The sequence below is a fragment of the Bos javanicus genome, chromosome X, assembly GCF_032452875.1.
Source record: "Bos javanicus breed banteng chromosome X, ARS-OSU_banteng_1.0, whole genome shotgun sequence".
In the NCBI taxonomy this organism is placed as follows: domain Eukaryota; kingdom Metazoa; phylum Chordata; class Mammalia; order Artiodactyla; family Bovidae; genus Bos; species Bos javanicus.
In genome coordinates this window covers 37,164,096-37,180,163 of record NC_083897.1, presented here as the reverse complement: position 1 = coordinate 37,180,163, position 16,068 = coordinate 37,164,096, and the positions used below count along the sequence as shown (strand labels likewise).

The 16,068-nt window shown below is 42.4% G+C and overlaps 2 protein-coding genes across 2 annotated transcripts; both read right to left on the bottom strand.

Annotated features, from left to right (window-relative positions):
• Window positions 1–2,862: 2,862 nt before the first annotated feature.
• LOC133242758 (obg-like ATPase 1) lies at window positions 2,863–4,096 on the bottom strand. Its single transcript, XM_061408905.1, has one exon. The coding sequence runs from the start codon at window positions 4,074–4,076 to the stop codon at window positions 2,886–2,888; it is 1,191 nt and encodes a 396-aa protein (XP_061264889.1). The 5' UTR covers window positions 4,077–4,096; the 3' UTR covers window positions 2,863–2,885.
• A 6,038-nt stretch (window positions 4,097–10,134) lies between these two features.
• Window positions 10,135–15,858, bottom strand: RAB39B (RAB39B, member RAS oncogene family). The gene is made up of 2 exons (XM_061408908.1): window positions 15,391–15,858; window positions 10,135–12,989 (listed from the first exon to the last, which is right to left on the bottom strand). Exons 1-2 carry the CDS (start codon window positions 15,603–15,605, stop codon window positions 12,563–12,565), a joined length of 642 nt encoding a protein of 213 aa, XP_061264892.1. The 5' UTR covers window positions 15,606–15,858; the 3' UTR covers window positions 10,135–12,562.
• Window positions 15,859–16,068: the final 210 nt, after the last annotated feature.

Genomic DNA, 16,068 nt, shown 5'->3' with positions numbered 1-16,068 from the left:
AGAAGTGAAGTGAAGATGCTCAGTCATGTCCAACTCTTTGCAACCCCATGGACTGTAGCCCTCCAGGCTCCTCCGTCCATGGGATTCTCCAGGCAAGAAGAATGGAGGTGGTGGCCATTTCCTTCTCCAGGAGATCTTCCCAACTCAGGGATCGGACCCAGGTCTCCTGTGTTGTAGGCAGACGCTTTACCTTCTGAGCCACCAGGGAAGTCTTAAACAACAGAAATGTCTTCGAGTTTTTTCTGGAGGCTGAAGTCTGACATCAACGGATCCATGGGGCCACCCCTCTAATGACAGCTTCTGACCCTGTCTCCAAACGAGGTCAGATTCACTGTGGTGACCTCAACATATCTTGCTGGGGGGACACAAATCAGCCCATCAGAGGCAGAGCATGGCCCTGCAGATTCTGGAAATGTCAGAGGAGCATGGGCATCGTGTCACGGTCCACAGCAGAGCAGCTGGCCTCTCTCCACTTCACCCGCCCTCTCCACAACCAGGGCCCCTCTCTCCTGCATCCTCTATCTTTGTCCACTGAATTTTTCTTATCTTAAAAACAATTCTCTCCTGGCTTCTCTTCCCCTCAAGCTGCCATCCTCATTTCTCTGCCCTTCACAGAAAGCATTGTCCTGAAAGTGTTTGTACTCATGGTCCCCGTTGTTTCTCCTGTTTCTCTCCTGTTCTCAGTCAGATGCAGCTAACATGGAAGATTGCTCTCTCCTCCTGAGATTCCCTCTTGGCTTTTTAGGGTCCTTGCCTGGTTTTCCTCTCACCTCTCTGCCTGCTTCTTCTCACATTCATGTGCCAGCGCTTCTATCTCCTAGACCTCTGGTTTGTCATTCACCCTCGTGTTGCAAGGGCTTCCCTGGTGGCTCAGCCAGGAAAGCATCTGCCTGCAATGCAGGGGACCTGGATTCGATCCCTGGCTCGGGAAGATCCCCTGGAGAAGGAAATGGCAACGCACTCCAATACTCTTGCCTAGAAAAGTCCGTGGATGGAGGAAACTGCTGGGCTACAGTCCATGGGGTCGAAAGAGTTGGACACGACTGAGTGACTTCACTCATTTCGTGTTGGAAAACACTCCTGCCCTGGTGAGCCTCAGAATTTGGTCTCCAACTTGGACCTTGAGAGCTCAGAATTTTGGACGCCTGTATCCAGCTGCTTACTTGACAGTTCCATCTGCCAAACTTCATGGACATCTCAAGCTCAACGTGTCAAAAACTTAACTCCTTCCCTTGCCTCACCTCCAACTCAAGTCTATCCACACTCCAACATACTCTGATTTCCTATTCATCCATCTGTAAATCCTGACTCTTAACATCGTGGTGTATCCAAAATGTGACTGACTCATCACCTCCTCAGCTACAATCCTGGCCCAAGTCCCAACATTTGTTGCCTGGATCACCACCACAGCCTCTGAGGTGGGCTCTCTGCTTCCACACTTGTCTCTCTGTGGTCCACCATGTGAAGAGGTCAGAGCTCAGGGCATAAGCCAGCATCCTGACAATGATCTAAATTCACTGACATGAGCTGGCTTCCACTCCGGCCCTTTGCCTACCTCGTACCCTTCCCTGAGGGCCTTCTGCTTTAGCACGCCTGGTTCTGCTCTTCCTGGAATGGACAATCATTTTGCTTCTATTTCAGGACTTTTCTTGCTTGCTATTCTTTCTTCCTGGAAAATCCTTCCCCATTTTGTCCAGATATACAGATGTTATCTACATAGCTTCCCCCTGAACTCTTCTCAATTCAAGTCTCTGCTCAAATATAACTTCCTAAATGAGCTTCTTAAGGCCACCATACACACGTTGGAAAGGACTGGCCCCCTGCACAACACACACAAATGTGTGTCCTTACCCCTCTTCCTTGCTTTATTTTGCCATGAGTACTTAACTCTAGTATCAATTCAGCAATCGCTTAGTCATGTTCAACTCTTTGCAACCCCATGGACTGTGGCACGCCAGGCCTCCCTGTCCATCACCAACTCCCGGAGTTTACCCAAACTCACGTCCATTGAGTTGGTGATGCCATTCAACCATCTCATCCTCTGTCATCCCCTTCTCCTCCTGCCTTCAATCCTTCCCAGCATCAGGGTCTTTTCCAATGAGTCAGTTCTTCACATCAGGTGGCCAAAGTATTGGAGTTTCAGCTTCAGCATCAGTCCTTCCAATGAATATTCAGTCCTTTAGGATGGACTGGTTGGATCTCCTTGCAGTCCAAGGGACTCTCAAGAGTCTTCTCCAACACCACAGTTCAAAAGCATCAATTCTTCAGGGCTCAGCTTTCTTTATAGTCCAACTCTTACATCCATACATGAATACTCGAAAAACCATAGCCTTGACTAGATGGACTTTTGTTGGCAAAGTAATGTTTCTGCTTTTTAATATACTGTCTAGGTTGGTCATAACTTTCCTTCCAAGGAGTAAGTGTCTTTTAATTTCATGGCTGCAGTCACCATCTGCAGTGATTTTTTTTTTTTTGGTTTTGTCAAATGTTTTATTGAGTGTAGACATCTGGAGTACTGTAAAACATGCATTATCTGTAGATTCAAAAAGGAGCAAGCCACATTGTCCTCACTGTCAAATGTGTCAGGCTTGGCATACATGATGGAGATTAATGAAGTATCATGAGAGTAATATGGTTCCTGAAAAGCTTCTACAATTTGGAGTAGGGTCTTAATCACATGAAAAGCAAAGCTGTTCACATTTGGTGAACTTGCATCTCATTGGAGGTACACAGTATTTTAATTTTAAAACAAATAAAAATAATTGTTTGTAGAAGATTCCCATCACCCCAACTTTACCTGCCCTTTCAGTTTTCAGAAATTTTAATTAAAAAAAAAAGTATATGCCTTTTGGAAGTTGTACATTTATCTGAGCAATAATTAAAATTTATTTCTTCTTCGGTTGCTGAGGTGTATTAAATTTGAAGAAGATAATATCTCCATCTTCAACAATATAATTTCTGCCTTGTTGTCTGTACTTTCCAGCAGCCTTGACTGCATTTTCAGAACCTTCCTCTTTAAAATCTTCGTATTTCATTACTTCAGCCATAATGAATCCTTTTTCAAAATCTGTGTGAATCTTTCCTGCAGCTTGAGGAGCCTTCGTCCCTTTCCTGATGGTCCATGCACGCACTTCATCTGGGCCTGCAGTGAAAAAGTATTCTAGTTGGAGTGCTGCAAACCCAGCCTTAATGATCTTTGGCAAAGCGCTTTGTGTCATGTTCGCTTCCAGATACTTCTGTCTCTCCTCAGCACTCAATTCTTGCAACCTGAGTTCCAAGGCCCCACTAAAAGGAATGACCAAGGCACCTGGGTCATACTTGTCCACCCACTCTTTAATTTTTATCAACCATTTGTTTTTCTTTCTAATGTAGTCTTTTTCGGAAAGATTAACCAAGTAGACCATTGGTTTTGAAGTCAGAAATAAGTGTTTATTCAATACTTCAATCTCTTTGTCATTCCAATCATGATAGAATCGAACAGGTTTCTTTTGATCTATAACCCAGGATTTGACTTTGCACATTATGTCATATTCAGGTTTTAGTTTTTTATCTCCACCTCTCACAGCCACTTTCTCTAGTTTATCTATAATGGGCCCAACCATTTCCTCATCTTTAAGCTGAAGCTCTTCATGTATTATTTCTATATCTCGAACAGGATCTACACTTCCTTCAACATGTGTGATATCATCATCTTCAAAAGCACGTGTTAAATGAAAGATTCCATCACAGGCACTAATATGAGATAAAAAGGCATTCCCCAGGCCTTGCCCATTGTGAGCTCCTTTCACAAGGCCAGCAATATCCACTACATTTAGAAAAGCAGGAATTTTGCTTGCTGGTTTGTGGTACTGGCAAAGAAAGTCAAATCTTTCATCAGGCACAGGTACTCTGCTCTCATTCGGATCAATAGTGCAGAATGGGAAGTTTTCTGCTGAAGCTTGACTATTGGTTAGTACATTGAAGAAGGTAGATTTCCCAACATTTGGTAATCCAACAATACCAATTTTCAAGGAGGTTCCAAATCTTCCAATGATTGGGGGTGGTTTAATTCCATCACCTCCCTTTTTGGGGGGCATCGAGTGAGGTGTGGGCCGCTCTCGCGAGGCGCGGCCTAGTCCAACAATGCCTCATTCATCCACACGCTCCACGCCGCCAGCTGCCCTCGCCCCATGCCGGCCACCCAGCCTGCAGTGATTTTGGAGCCCAAAAAAATAAACTCTAGTATGGATGCCACTGTTTACTAGAGACAGCCCTGCTTTATACTTGTACAGCAGTTAACACTCTGTTCTTACCTCCCCTTCTGCCTTCAATCATGTTGGCTTGGTTGGGAATTCTGACTGGAGCACAGAAAAAGGAAGGCCTTTTACGTAGGTAACATAATAATTAATACATCACAATGCAGAAGAAGTAAAAAAGCATAAAACCAAGAACTCAACTGATTCTTTGGAAATACTGATAAAAATAGGCAGACCTCTAATATAACGCCTCTGAATAATAAAAAACAGAAACATGTAACGTTGTAAATGAAAGGTTTCTATCCACAAATACAGATACTTTAAAATTATACTAAGCTCAACTGTATGCCCATACATTTGAAATTCTAGATGGAAGATACAAGTTTCAAAGGAAATATAAATTACCAAAATTTACCTACAAGGATTCATGTGTTAATCTAGACAGTCTGTGTGCAGCTATGTTGTTGTTCAGTCACTCAGTCGGGTCTGACTCTGAGACCCCAATGAATTGCAGCACGCCAGGCCTCCGTGTCCATCAACAACTCCCGGAGCTTGCTCAAACTCACGTCCGTGATGCCATCCAACCATCTCATCCTCTGTTGTCCCCTTCTCCTCCTGCCTCCAATCTTTCCCAGCATCAGGATCTTTTCCAATGAGACAGTTCTTTGCATCAGGTGGCCAAAGTGTTGGAGCTTCAGCTTCAGCATCTGTCCTTCCAATGAATATTCAGGGCTTATTCCTTTAGGATGGACTGGTTGGATCTCCTTGCAGTCCAAGGGACTCTCAAGAGTCTTCTCCAACACCACAGTTCAAAACATCAGTTCTTCAGGGCTCAGCTTTCTTTATGGTCCAACTCTCAAATCCATACATGACTACTGGAAAAACCATAGCTTTGACTATAGAGACCTCTGTCAGCAAAGTCATGTCTCTTCTTTTTAATGTACTGCCTAGATTTCATTCCAAGCTTTTCTTTTCTTCCAATAGCTCTTCCAAGGAGCAAGTGTCTTTTAATTTCATGGCTGCAGTCATCGTCTACAGTGGTTTTGGAGCCCAAGAAAATAAAATATGTCACTCTTTCCAATGTTTCCACATGTATTTGCCATGAAGTCATAGGACTGGATGCCATGATCTTTGCTTTTTGAATGTTGAGTTTTAAGCCAGCCTTTTCACTCTCTTTTCACCTTCATCAAGATGCTCTTTAGTTCCTCTTTGCTTTCTGCCATAAGGGTGGTGTCATCTGCATATCTGAGGTTATTGATATGTCTCCTGGAAATCTGGATTTCAGCTCGTGCTTCATCCATTTCAGCATTTCACATTATGTACTCTGCATATAAATTAAATAAGCAGAGTGACAATATACAGCCTTGACATACTCCTTTCCCAATTTGGAACCAGTCTGTTGTTCCATGTCTGGTTCTAACTGTTGTTTCTTGACCAGCATGCAGGTTTCTCAGGAGGCAGGTCAGGTGGTCTGGTATTCCCATCTCTTGAAGAATTTTCCACAGTATGTTGGAATCCACACAGTCAAAGGCCTTAGTGTAGTCAATGAAGCAGAAGTAGATGTTTTATGGACTTTTCATGCTTTTTATATGATCCAAGGGATGTTAGAAATTTGATCTCTGGTTCCTCTGCCTTTTCTAAATCCAGCTTGAACATCTGAAGGTCCTCAGTTCATGTACTGTTGAAGCCTGGCATGGAGGATTTTGAGCATTACTTTGCTAGCATGTGAAATGAGTGTGATTGTGTGATAGTTTGAACATTCATTGACACTGCCTTTCTCTGGGATTGGAATGAAAACTAACCTTTTCCAGTCCTGTAGCCACTGCTGAGTTTTCCAAATTTGCTAGCATATTGAGTGCAGCACTTTCACAGCATCATCTTTTAGGACTCAAAATAGCTCAGCTGGAATTCCATCACCTCCACTAGCTTTGTTTATAGTGAGGCTTCCTAAGGCCTACTTTACTTCACATTCCACGATGTCTGACTCTAGGTGAGTGATCTCACCGTCATGGTTATCTGGGTCATGAAAATCTTTTTTTGTATAGTTTTTCTGTGTATTCTTGCCACCTCGTCTTAATATCTTCTGCTTCTGTTAGGTCCATACCATTTCTGTCCTTTATTGAGCCCATCTTTGCATGAAATGTTCCCTTGGTATCTCTAATTTTCTTGAAGAGATCTCCAGTCTTTCTCATTCTATTCTTTTCCTCTATTTCTTTATACTGATCACTTAGGAAGGCTTTCCTTGCTATTCTTTGGAACTCTGCATTCAGGTGGGTATATCTTTCTTACTGAATTGAAGTTGGGCAAGAAGAAATCATGATTCAAACCTATATCTATAGTACACATTGTATAAGAGAAATATCTGTGAACAAGATGAATAATGTTCTTACTTTCATGGACCTTACAACTGGAGCTGTAGCCAGAGGCCAGATCATGCATGGCCTTGTAGCCACATTAAGAAATGTCAAGTTTGTCTGGACTTTGTTCTAAATGTGATGAGAAACTGTTGGTGGGTTTCAAGCAGGTGAATGACTTGATGTGATTTCCTTTTTGAAAAGATCATTCTGGCTGTTATATTGAGAATGTATCATGGGAATAAGAGCTGAAGTAGGGAGACCACTTAGAAAGATAGTAAATAGTTCAGCAAAGAGTCGATAGTGGTTTGGACAAAGGTGATAGTAATAGGGGCAGAGAAAATGGCAGAGTTGGCTATATTTTGGAGAAAGAATTGATAGGACTTGATGACCTATTTGATATGGGAAGTGAGGGAAAGTGAGGAAATAGAATAACTTTTAAGTTTCTGTGTTGAACAAGGGGGTAGATGGTGGTGTCATTTACAGAAGCAAGTCTGGGGTTGAAGGAGCTTGTTTTGATTACCATTGATTTCATACTGGATATGTCAAGTTTGAGGAATTTGTGGATGTGTTTAGTAGGCAGGTTGGTTGTATTGGTATAGTGCACACAAGAGTGGGCTGGAATCCTTCAGTTGGGAGTCATCAATACAAAGACAGTGACTAAAATCATAAAAGATTGGGCCTCCAACAGAACTCAGAACATCAACTTACTAAGAGGCTTGGTGTCGGCAGAAATCACTCCACCAGCACTATACTGGCAAAGGTCATGCATACCTTCCTGCTCCCTGAAATCCTAGGGATATATTTTCAGACTTGTCTTTCTGAACCCACTGCTGCTTGGGGATACTACTGTCTACTCCTTCATGTGAAACTGTGCTCTCAAAGTTTCCCATTCTCTCCTTCTAAGTTCCATTACTTTGCCAACAAAGGTCTGTCTAGTCAAGGCTATGGTTTTTCCATTAGTTATGTATGGATGTGAGAGTTGGACTATAAAGAAAGCTGAGCACTGAAGAACTGATGCTTTTGAACTGTCGTGTTGGAGAAGACTCTTGAGTGTCCCTTGAACTGCAAGGAGATCCAGCCAATCCATCCTAAAGGAGATCAGTCCTGGGTGTTCATTGAAAGGACTGATGTTGAAGCTGAAGCTCCAATACTTTGGCCACCTGATGGGAAGAGCTGACTCATTGGAAAAGACACTGATGCTGGGAAAGATTGAAGGCGGGAGGAGAAGGGGACAACAGAGGATGAGATGGTTAGATGGCATCACAGAGTCAATGGACATGAGTTTGGGTGGACTCCAGGAGTTGGTGATGGACAGGGAGGCCTGGTGTGCTGCTGTCCATGGGTTCGCAAAGAGTTGGACATGACTGAGTGACTGAACTGAACTGAACTGAACTGAAGTTCCCTTTCCCTAAACCTTGTGGTTTCCCAGGGCAGACTAAGGAGTTAGACCATAGGTTGCACTGTCAGGAACAACTTCTCAAGCCACATCTTCTCTAGGATCAGGAAGCTGCTTGCAGATTTCAGCAGCTGTTGGTTTCAGAACTTGATGGAGGTCAGGGAGAAATCCATGAAGACATCTCAAGGTAGAGAATCTAAGATTGAGTGAAGGGCAAATACAAACACCCTGAGGTGTGAATGTGCCGGGGGTGTTTGATGAACAAGGCCACACAGGTGATGCAAAGGGGTTGAACTTCATTTTTAAAAGTTTTTCTGAGGGCCACTGGAAATACTTTGGGTTTTCAGCTGACTAAAATGGATAACCACTGGGGCATTACGAGCAGCTGATTGCTGATAATAAATGTTTTTTCAGGCTCCTTCTGGCTGCTGTGTGGAGAATAGACTCTGGAAGCATGGAGATCAGTGATCACAACAACCGTGGCAACAAATGACAGTGTGACATGTTACACTTATGACCCTAATAGACATTCAAATGGAGACGTTGGCTACACAGTTGGTTCTAAATGTGTAAACTTCAAGGGAGAAAGAGATGAGCTGGAGATAGAAATTCAGGACTCATTGGCTGACAGATGATATTTACAGTCATGTAACTGAATGATATTGCATTTTTGGTCCTTCCCTCCCTCCTTTCTCCCCGCCCTCCCTACCTCCCTCATTCACTCATGATTATAAAAGTGATAAAGCTTATGCCCAGACTCTGAATCAAACATTTTCCCTTTTTTTTCATGTGTGTGTTCAGTCGCTCATTTGTGTCCTACTCTTTGTGACACCATGGACTGTAGCACGCCAGGCTCCCCGTCCATGGGATTCTCCAAGCAAGAATACTGGAGTGGGTTGCCATTCTCTTCTCCAGGGGATCTTCCCAACCCAGAAATAGAACCTGTGTCTCCTGCATTGCAGGTGGAGTCTTTACTGCTGAGCTATTGGGAAGGGCTTCCATTTTTTTTTTTTTTTTTTTTTTTACTGCTCCACCAAATATGTGCTATAAACCCTAGGCAGTGTATGGAACTCTTGTGTTGCAATCTGGGCTCCATACTGCAAGTGATCCTGACACAAAATGCACATCTTAGTAGTACTTGAAAAGATAGAAGCAATGTAGCCTGGAGAAAAGAAGACTTTCTAGGGAAAACAATTGTAATAAGCTATGTGGCATCTATCTAAAGCAAATAAAACCTCTAATTTTAAAAGATACACACACCCCAGTGTTCACAGTGGCACTATGTACAATACCCAAGCCATGGAAGCAACCTAAGTGGCCATCAACAGATTAATAGACAAACAAGATGTGATATATATATACACACACATATATATATGATATGTGATATATATATATATAGTAGAATATTACACAGCCATAAAAAGTAACAAAATTGTGCCATTTGCAGAAATATGGATGGACCTAGAGATTATCATACCAAAGTGAAGTAAGTCAGACAGAGAAAGACAAATATATCACCTGCATGTGGAATCTAAAAAATACAATAAACTGCTGAATATAACAAAACAGAAGCAGTCTCATGGATATAGAAAACAAATCAGTAGTTCCTAGCAGGGAGAAAGAGAAGAGGCATGATAGGGGTAGAGGATTAAGAGGGACAAACTACTATGTATAAAATAAGTAAGCTACAGGGGTATATTGTACAGCACAGGGAATATAGCCAATATTTTGTAATAACTTTAAAAGGAGTATAGTTTATAAAATACTGAATCACTATTTTATAAATCTGAAATGAGTATAATATTGTAAATCAACTATACTTCAATTAAAAAACAACCCCCCCCCCCCAATTTTTAGGGGCTATTTAACAAAAATAGTTAAATTTAAACAAAAAACCCTTGACTAAAAATTGCAACGATTCATATTTAGGCTTCACAGAACAAATGTTTGCAAAAGTCATATGGCATTTCCAGGGATTAGTGAGGTCTCTGTGACTTTCAACCTGATGATCCTGTAACTTTCTGGCTTTAAGATATTGGTGAATACTGTTATGCGTATGTCCCACCTACCTGATGTTCTTGGTAGCAGTTGCTACACTGTAGGGACAGACTCCTCTGGAAATAGCTACAACACACACTTGGAATCTTACAGTCACATAATCAACCATTTTACTAAATACAAGCATATTTTCATTCACATACAGCTAAAGTTTTTCACATTTCATTACAGTGCACAACAAAGTGAGGAAAAGTACACAGTACATTTTATTCTGGAATATGAGGCAATCTAATCCAACATGCAGTTGTGGTCTTTGTTGCAAGTTAGTTTATCTTGTCTTCACCTATGTAGTAAAATAGCTTCTAGAGCTTTACCCTTAATATTGTACTAACACCTGACTTTTTCACACATTTTCCAAAACCCACTTATTGCAGTGACAACAGCACTGAATTCTACTAAAATGAGTTTCAAAGTTCTAGAATTTGTTTAAGCAGTTAAGCTCAGCCACTTCTGCTGAATCTATGATGAGTATTTTTAAACCTGCCTAAAAATGCAAAGAATGAGAAAAATATACATATGATGTATTTAAGTCAAGAAAATGGTAGAGAGTTTTGTTTCTATCCTTTTTTTCTTGAACTGACAGAATCCAGTCAACTCTCATCTATCCACTGGATAATCTTGCTTTCAGAATCTTCTAAACATAATTAAGTATAGCAGTTGATGAAACTTTGTGTTAGCCCAATTTACTATCTTTTATTTGTCTTCTACAACCACAAAGCTGGCAACTTAGTTACTCCACCCAAGCTAGGTCACGCTAAACCAAGGAAGAGATGATGATTGGGTCACTTGTAGTGGATGCTGCAGGTAGGTCTAAGGTGGTTTGTTCCCATAATTTTCATGATTTTACTGCTTTATTTTGGCTGAAGTAAATCCTCCAAATTTCAGATTCAGTTACATCCATTCTGAAATTTAATACCATATTTCAAAGCAATTTACCATCCTTAGGCGTTCGTATCACAATGGAAATGAGAAACCTGACTCTAATCAGAATTGGTTTTTTTACTACAAAAAGTATGGCTTTTGCCTAGCTGAACTGGCTACAATCAAAAAATCATTTAAAGCATCACCTCTCTTCAAGAAGATAATGGAACCGCAAGGCAACCATTTCAAGTTTCTGATGCAACTAGTTAGCTGTCTGTTCACCTGAGAATTAAGAGTTAACTTTGTAGGGTAGATAGGAGCCCAGTGTAGGCATATGGCAAACAAGGAGCCAAGGTCATTGTGAAGTGAGTATTTACCCCCACCCCACTCCCCATTGCTGTATTTAGTTCCTTTCAATAATATATCCACTGCATTTCAGTGATAAGAACACATAACCCAAATAGTTCTAATATGTGTTCACTGTGCAATTATTCACTTGTGTAAAATCCTCTTGTCAATAATACCTGAATGGGCTTTACCTTTGACTTATGCCCAGGTTTCCTCAGGGTTAGAGCTGAGTTATAATCAATAAGGAAACATATCCTAACATGTAGAGAATATTTATTTGCAGTCATATCTCTTCCAAAGTAAACAATAACAGTTTATTCATTGGGCAGCAGGATGATGCAGTGAAGTAAAAACCAGGAGTCAGAAGACCTTCACTTTGGCCTAGTGACTCTCCTCTGCCTCTCAGTTAATTTTTTTGTAAACTGGGGAAGAAAACCTCATGGCCTCTTACAATGATCAAACAGGTCATTCAGTGAACCATAATGTGTCTGTAAGGGTTACAGCCCCTCCTAAGCAGGTGTTTACGTTCAGATCATAGTCACCAAAGCAGTGAAATCCCAGGTGTGGTCAGAGGCAAAAGGGGGATGACATCGGTATTAATAGTATTTCTCTCTTCTAATTCCATGATAATTTGCATGGGAAAATTTCTTACACAGTGCTGGTTATTCTTGCACAAGACTGTACATTTTTTTGAATTGATAATAACAGTGTATAAATTGACTCCCTCTTGACATTCACACCATTTTTTTTTATCAGAACACCAGGCCTTGAAAGGGTCTTATGAAAAGACTGGCCCATACCCCTCATTTTACAGATGAGCTGTGGAGAGCTAATTGGTACCTTTTAACCAAACCCCACACATACATTTAGTGCAGGATATTCTCATTGGTTGGGTCAATATCTCTCATTTTTGTAGGTTTGATCATTGTTCCCGATGTGATACTTTTATCCCTTTTACATATTTTATTATGATTGTGACCTATGCAACACCGAGAAATAGTTGTCCTGACTGTGGGTGTACTTTCCTGGGGGGCCTGGTTCCCTGGACCTCAGCTTCTTGACATACAGTCTACAAAGGGCATACAGAGCAGCCAGTGCGCAGCTTGGGCCACAAAACAGGGCCAGTTCCAGTTCCAGGTTCCCCCGCCCACCTACCAATCACCTGTCTGAGGGCCCCTTGGGGAAGAGGCTCACTTGGTATCCAATATAGAGGTTTAAGTTCTCTTGAGTCGCATGATGATTCTATCATTTTGATCAGCTGGAAGTCCAGGTGGGACAGCAGGTTTTGGAGACACAAGGGCTAACTAGCACAAACATCTTCTCTCTGATTTGACTACCTCTTCTGAAGAGTGAACCACGTTGGGGACAAATCCACTCTTCACCCCTTCCCAGCCCTCCTGGATGGTAATATCCCCCCTTTTCACCAGCTCATATATGTCTCTTGTCAGGTCTGTGAAGGCCTTCTCTACGTTAATGGCGTCTCGGGCTGACGTTTCAATGTACTTCATGCCATACGCAGCAGCCAGTTTCTCAGCCTCGTGGCGAGTCACTTGCCTCTGTGTATCCAGGTCACACTTGTGACCCACGAGAACGAATACAATTTGGTAGGGCTGGACGTGTACTTTGGTCTCTTCTAACCACTCGTGGACATTCTGGAAAGACCTGCGGTTGGTAATGTCAAATAAGAGAAGACCACCTACTGAGTTCCTGTAGTAGGCACGAGTGATGGATCTAGAACACAAGAGAGAAGTCAAGATTGAATGCCAAGCCCAAACTCCTGTACTTCAGTGAACTCAAAGAGTGGTCTCTGGTTAGCGACAGAGTCCTTCGGTGAAAATGCTTTTCTCTTTGTAACAAAGGAATACAAACGTCATTCCATCATAATAACGATACATGAATTTGCAATTGAGCTAAACTTTTCAATTGAGCTAAGCTTTGAAATGGTATCTTCTAGAAATGAATGCTCGTGGGCATACAGGCATTTTCCCTCAGCTTAGGTCAAACCATAGTTAACCTGTCCATTCTCACCACTGAAGAGCTGAATGAGATTTCTTTTTCTGCTAAGTGGGATATCTAAGTAACAGGTTATCATGAGGCAAATGAAATAATGGATTAAGTATTCTGTCACCTGGAGAGCTCATTACAAATGATCATAGTTGGCATAGGATTTTCTAAAAAAGAAAAATGAATTTATGATAGTTGACAGGAAATACAAGTATATATCACAAAAGTGCTCCATTTATCATTACCGTATTTCTCTGTTACCTTTTTATTTTCACCAGAGGTCTTCAACCTCTTCTGTGAAGGGGAACACGATTTTGTTTTTTTACTTTGCAGGCCATGTGGGAATAGGAAAAAGAGGGATTGTCTGCAAAGACCTTGAGCCAATTGTCTGTCTGCCCCACTTCAGAGAGGCTGACTCAGGAGCCACCAGGTGGGAGAAACTGCCTAAATAGACAAAGCTTCCCCTTAAAATCGTATGATTTATTTAAAGCATTGTAATCAGAATGTTTCTAAAACCTATTATACATTTTCTCTACTTCTGAAATGGAAGAAACCACATATATTTTCGTTTCTTGATTTGAGGAGCTTCATTTTCAATGTGCATTATGGTACTTTTCTCAGGGCATCTTAGACATTGTAGAACTATTTGCTTATCCAGTCACTTTCCTTAGACTACCATGCTTCTCGACCTATGTCTATTTTTAGTTTTTCTTTCTCCTTGGATGAAGAATATAAACAATGAGGGACTCGATAGCTTAAGCCTTAGGACAAATGGCCCAGTTGGGGCCACAGAACAAACATTGTCCAGGGAATTGGAGTCCTAGCTAGATGATGGTAAGAACAAAACAGCAAAAAATTTTCTTAATGTAAACAAAGTTAAAAGACAAATGAAAAACTGAAAAAACACTTTACAACATCCATGACAGAAAAGGATTAATATTCTTAATATACAAAGAACCCTTAGAAGTCACTATCATCCAATAAATAATAATCCGTGGATATGAAAAGGCTGTTCATACAGAAAGAAATTGCGACAAACACAAAAGATGCCTTTCTTCGGTTATAATGTGAAACATGAAATCACAAGTTCAAAGTGAACCTGGACAAGGATATTTGTTTGCAGAAGTGGGGAAGTGGAGACAAGTCTAACTTTTCTCCCCACCCCTCTTCAACCAGCTAACCAATATCTTCTATGTTTGATTCTTGTTCACTAGATAAATGATGATTTATTGAGGCCTCTTGATCGAGTTTTGGCTGCTCTGCATGACTGTAGCTCAAAGTTTTCTGCGTACACTGCTCTGACTTTTGTCTTTATACATGCAGTTTCCTCACACTCATCAGGCGTCATTGTCTCCAGTAAGCCTTCCCTCATCTGTGTCCATACATATAATTACACGTGATACATGCTACAAGTGAAACAAAGTGTTGGAAGAGAAAATTCCACCTGTTTATTTATCACTCATTATGTGCTAAATGTTATCATAGGCGGTGAGCCTACAAATATGAACAAGGCACTCTTTTGTGTAATTACTGACCTAGTTCCCCCTCCACTATGCTAGCAGAGACATTCTAGGAGGGCAATGCCTGTGTCTATTTTGTTTACATGGCATCCCCTTACAGGAGGTTCCTCAGGCTGTTTCCCCAGTGATAGGTGCAGTGTCTGGCAGAGAGTGAATGATCATTGCATGCGTGCTAGTTGCAAGAAAGAATCAATCATCACATACATCTCTATTTCTATCTAGTATTTATGTTTCTATCTATATCTTTATCTCTACATCACCTATCTAGATCTGTCATCCTACATTAGGATGACCTGGGAACATTTTTTGAAATGTAGCATAGGGACTGAAATTGATGAATGACAGAGATCAACTCCAGCGAGTTGATTAACCACGAAGGGGGCAAGTTGGTGGAGTTGTGGTGCGAGCAATATGCATTATTGACTGCCAGGATGTATCTTTCCCTCTACTGAATTCCCAGCTAGCTGAAGGTGGGCTTGAGCAGAAACTCTCAGAGCCTCGCTACCTTCGCTAAGGGCGGCGACCGGGACCAGGAAGTCCTCTTCCCCCGGGGATCGGGAAAACCCAGAAGACCTCCCACTGCTCACGGGCCGAGTCTGCGCTCCCACCTGAACCTCTCTTGACCCGCGGTATCCCAGATCTGGAGCTTGATGCGTTTTCCGGGTTCGATCTCCACCAGACGGGAGAAGAAATCCACCCCCACCGTCGGGTCCGAAACCTGGGCAAAGCGGCCCTCGGTGAAGCGGCGGATCAGACACGACTTGCCCACCGTGGAATCCCCGATGACAATCAGCCGGAACTGATACAGCCAGATGGCCTCCATTGCCGAGGCTCGGCAGGTCTCCTTGGCCCGGGCCTCAGGCGGCGAGATGGGGGCGCCAGGCCGGGGCCTCGGAGAGCGCGGCTCGGTCCTGATCTAGATCGGCCACGAGGGCATCGCTGGCCTGGGAGCCTCAGGCCAGGTAGGCCCAGGCGCGGGGAGGACCGAGGGATGGATGCTGCGCTCGCGGAGGTGATGAAATGGCAGCAGCATCAGCACCACGCACTCTGACTCATCACTGACAACAGGCTTACTGTAATCCTCCAGGTAGAGGCGACGCCCAGCACCGCATTGTCTGTAAAAGCAGCGCACATAGAAATGGCCGGGGGCGGGGGTTGGGGGGGCAGAAGCTAGTTCCCTGCTTTTCTGGCTTAAGAGTCAGCATTCAAAAATCTAAGAGCACGGCATCCAGTCTCATCACTTCCCCGGCAAACGGATGGGGGGAAAATGGAAACAGTGACAGACT

Bases quoted from the DNA above. Each gene is read 5' to 3' on its own strand.
- LOC133242758 (XM_061408905.1), bottom strand. From the start codon at position 4,076: ATGCCCCCCAAAAAGGGAGGTGATGGAATTAAACCACCCCCAATCATT.
- RAB39B (XM_061408908.1), bottom strand. From the start codon at position 15,605: ATGGAGGCCATCTGGCTGTATCAGTTCCGGCTGATTGTCATCGGGGAT. The intron at 12,990-15,390 runs GTGGGAGCGCAG...CTTGTGTTCTAG, and splicing joins GCGGGTCAAGAGAGGTTCAG to ATCCATCACTCGTGCCTACT.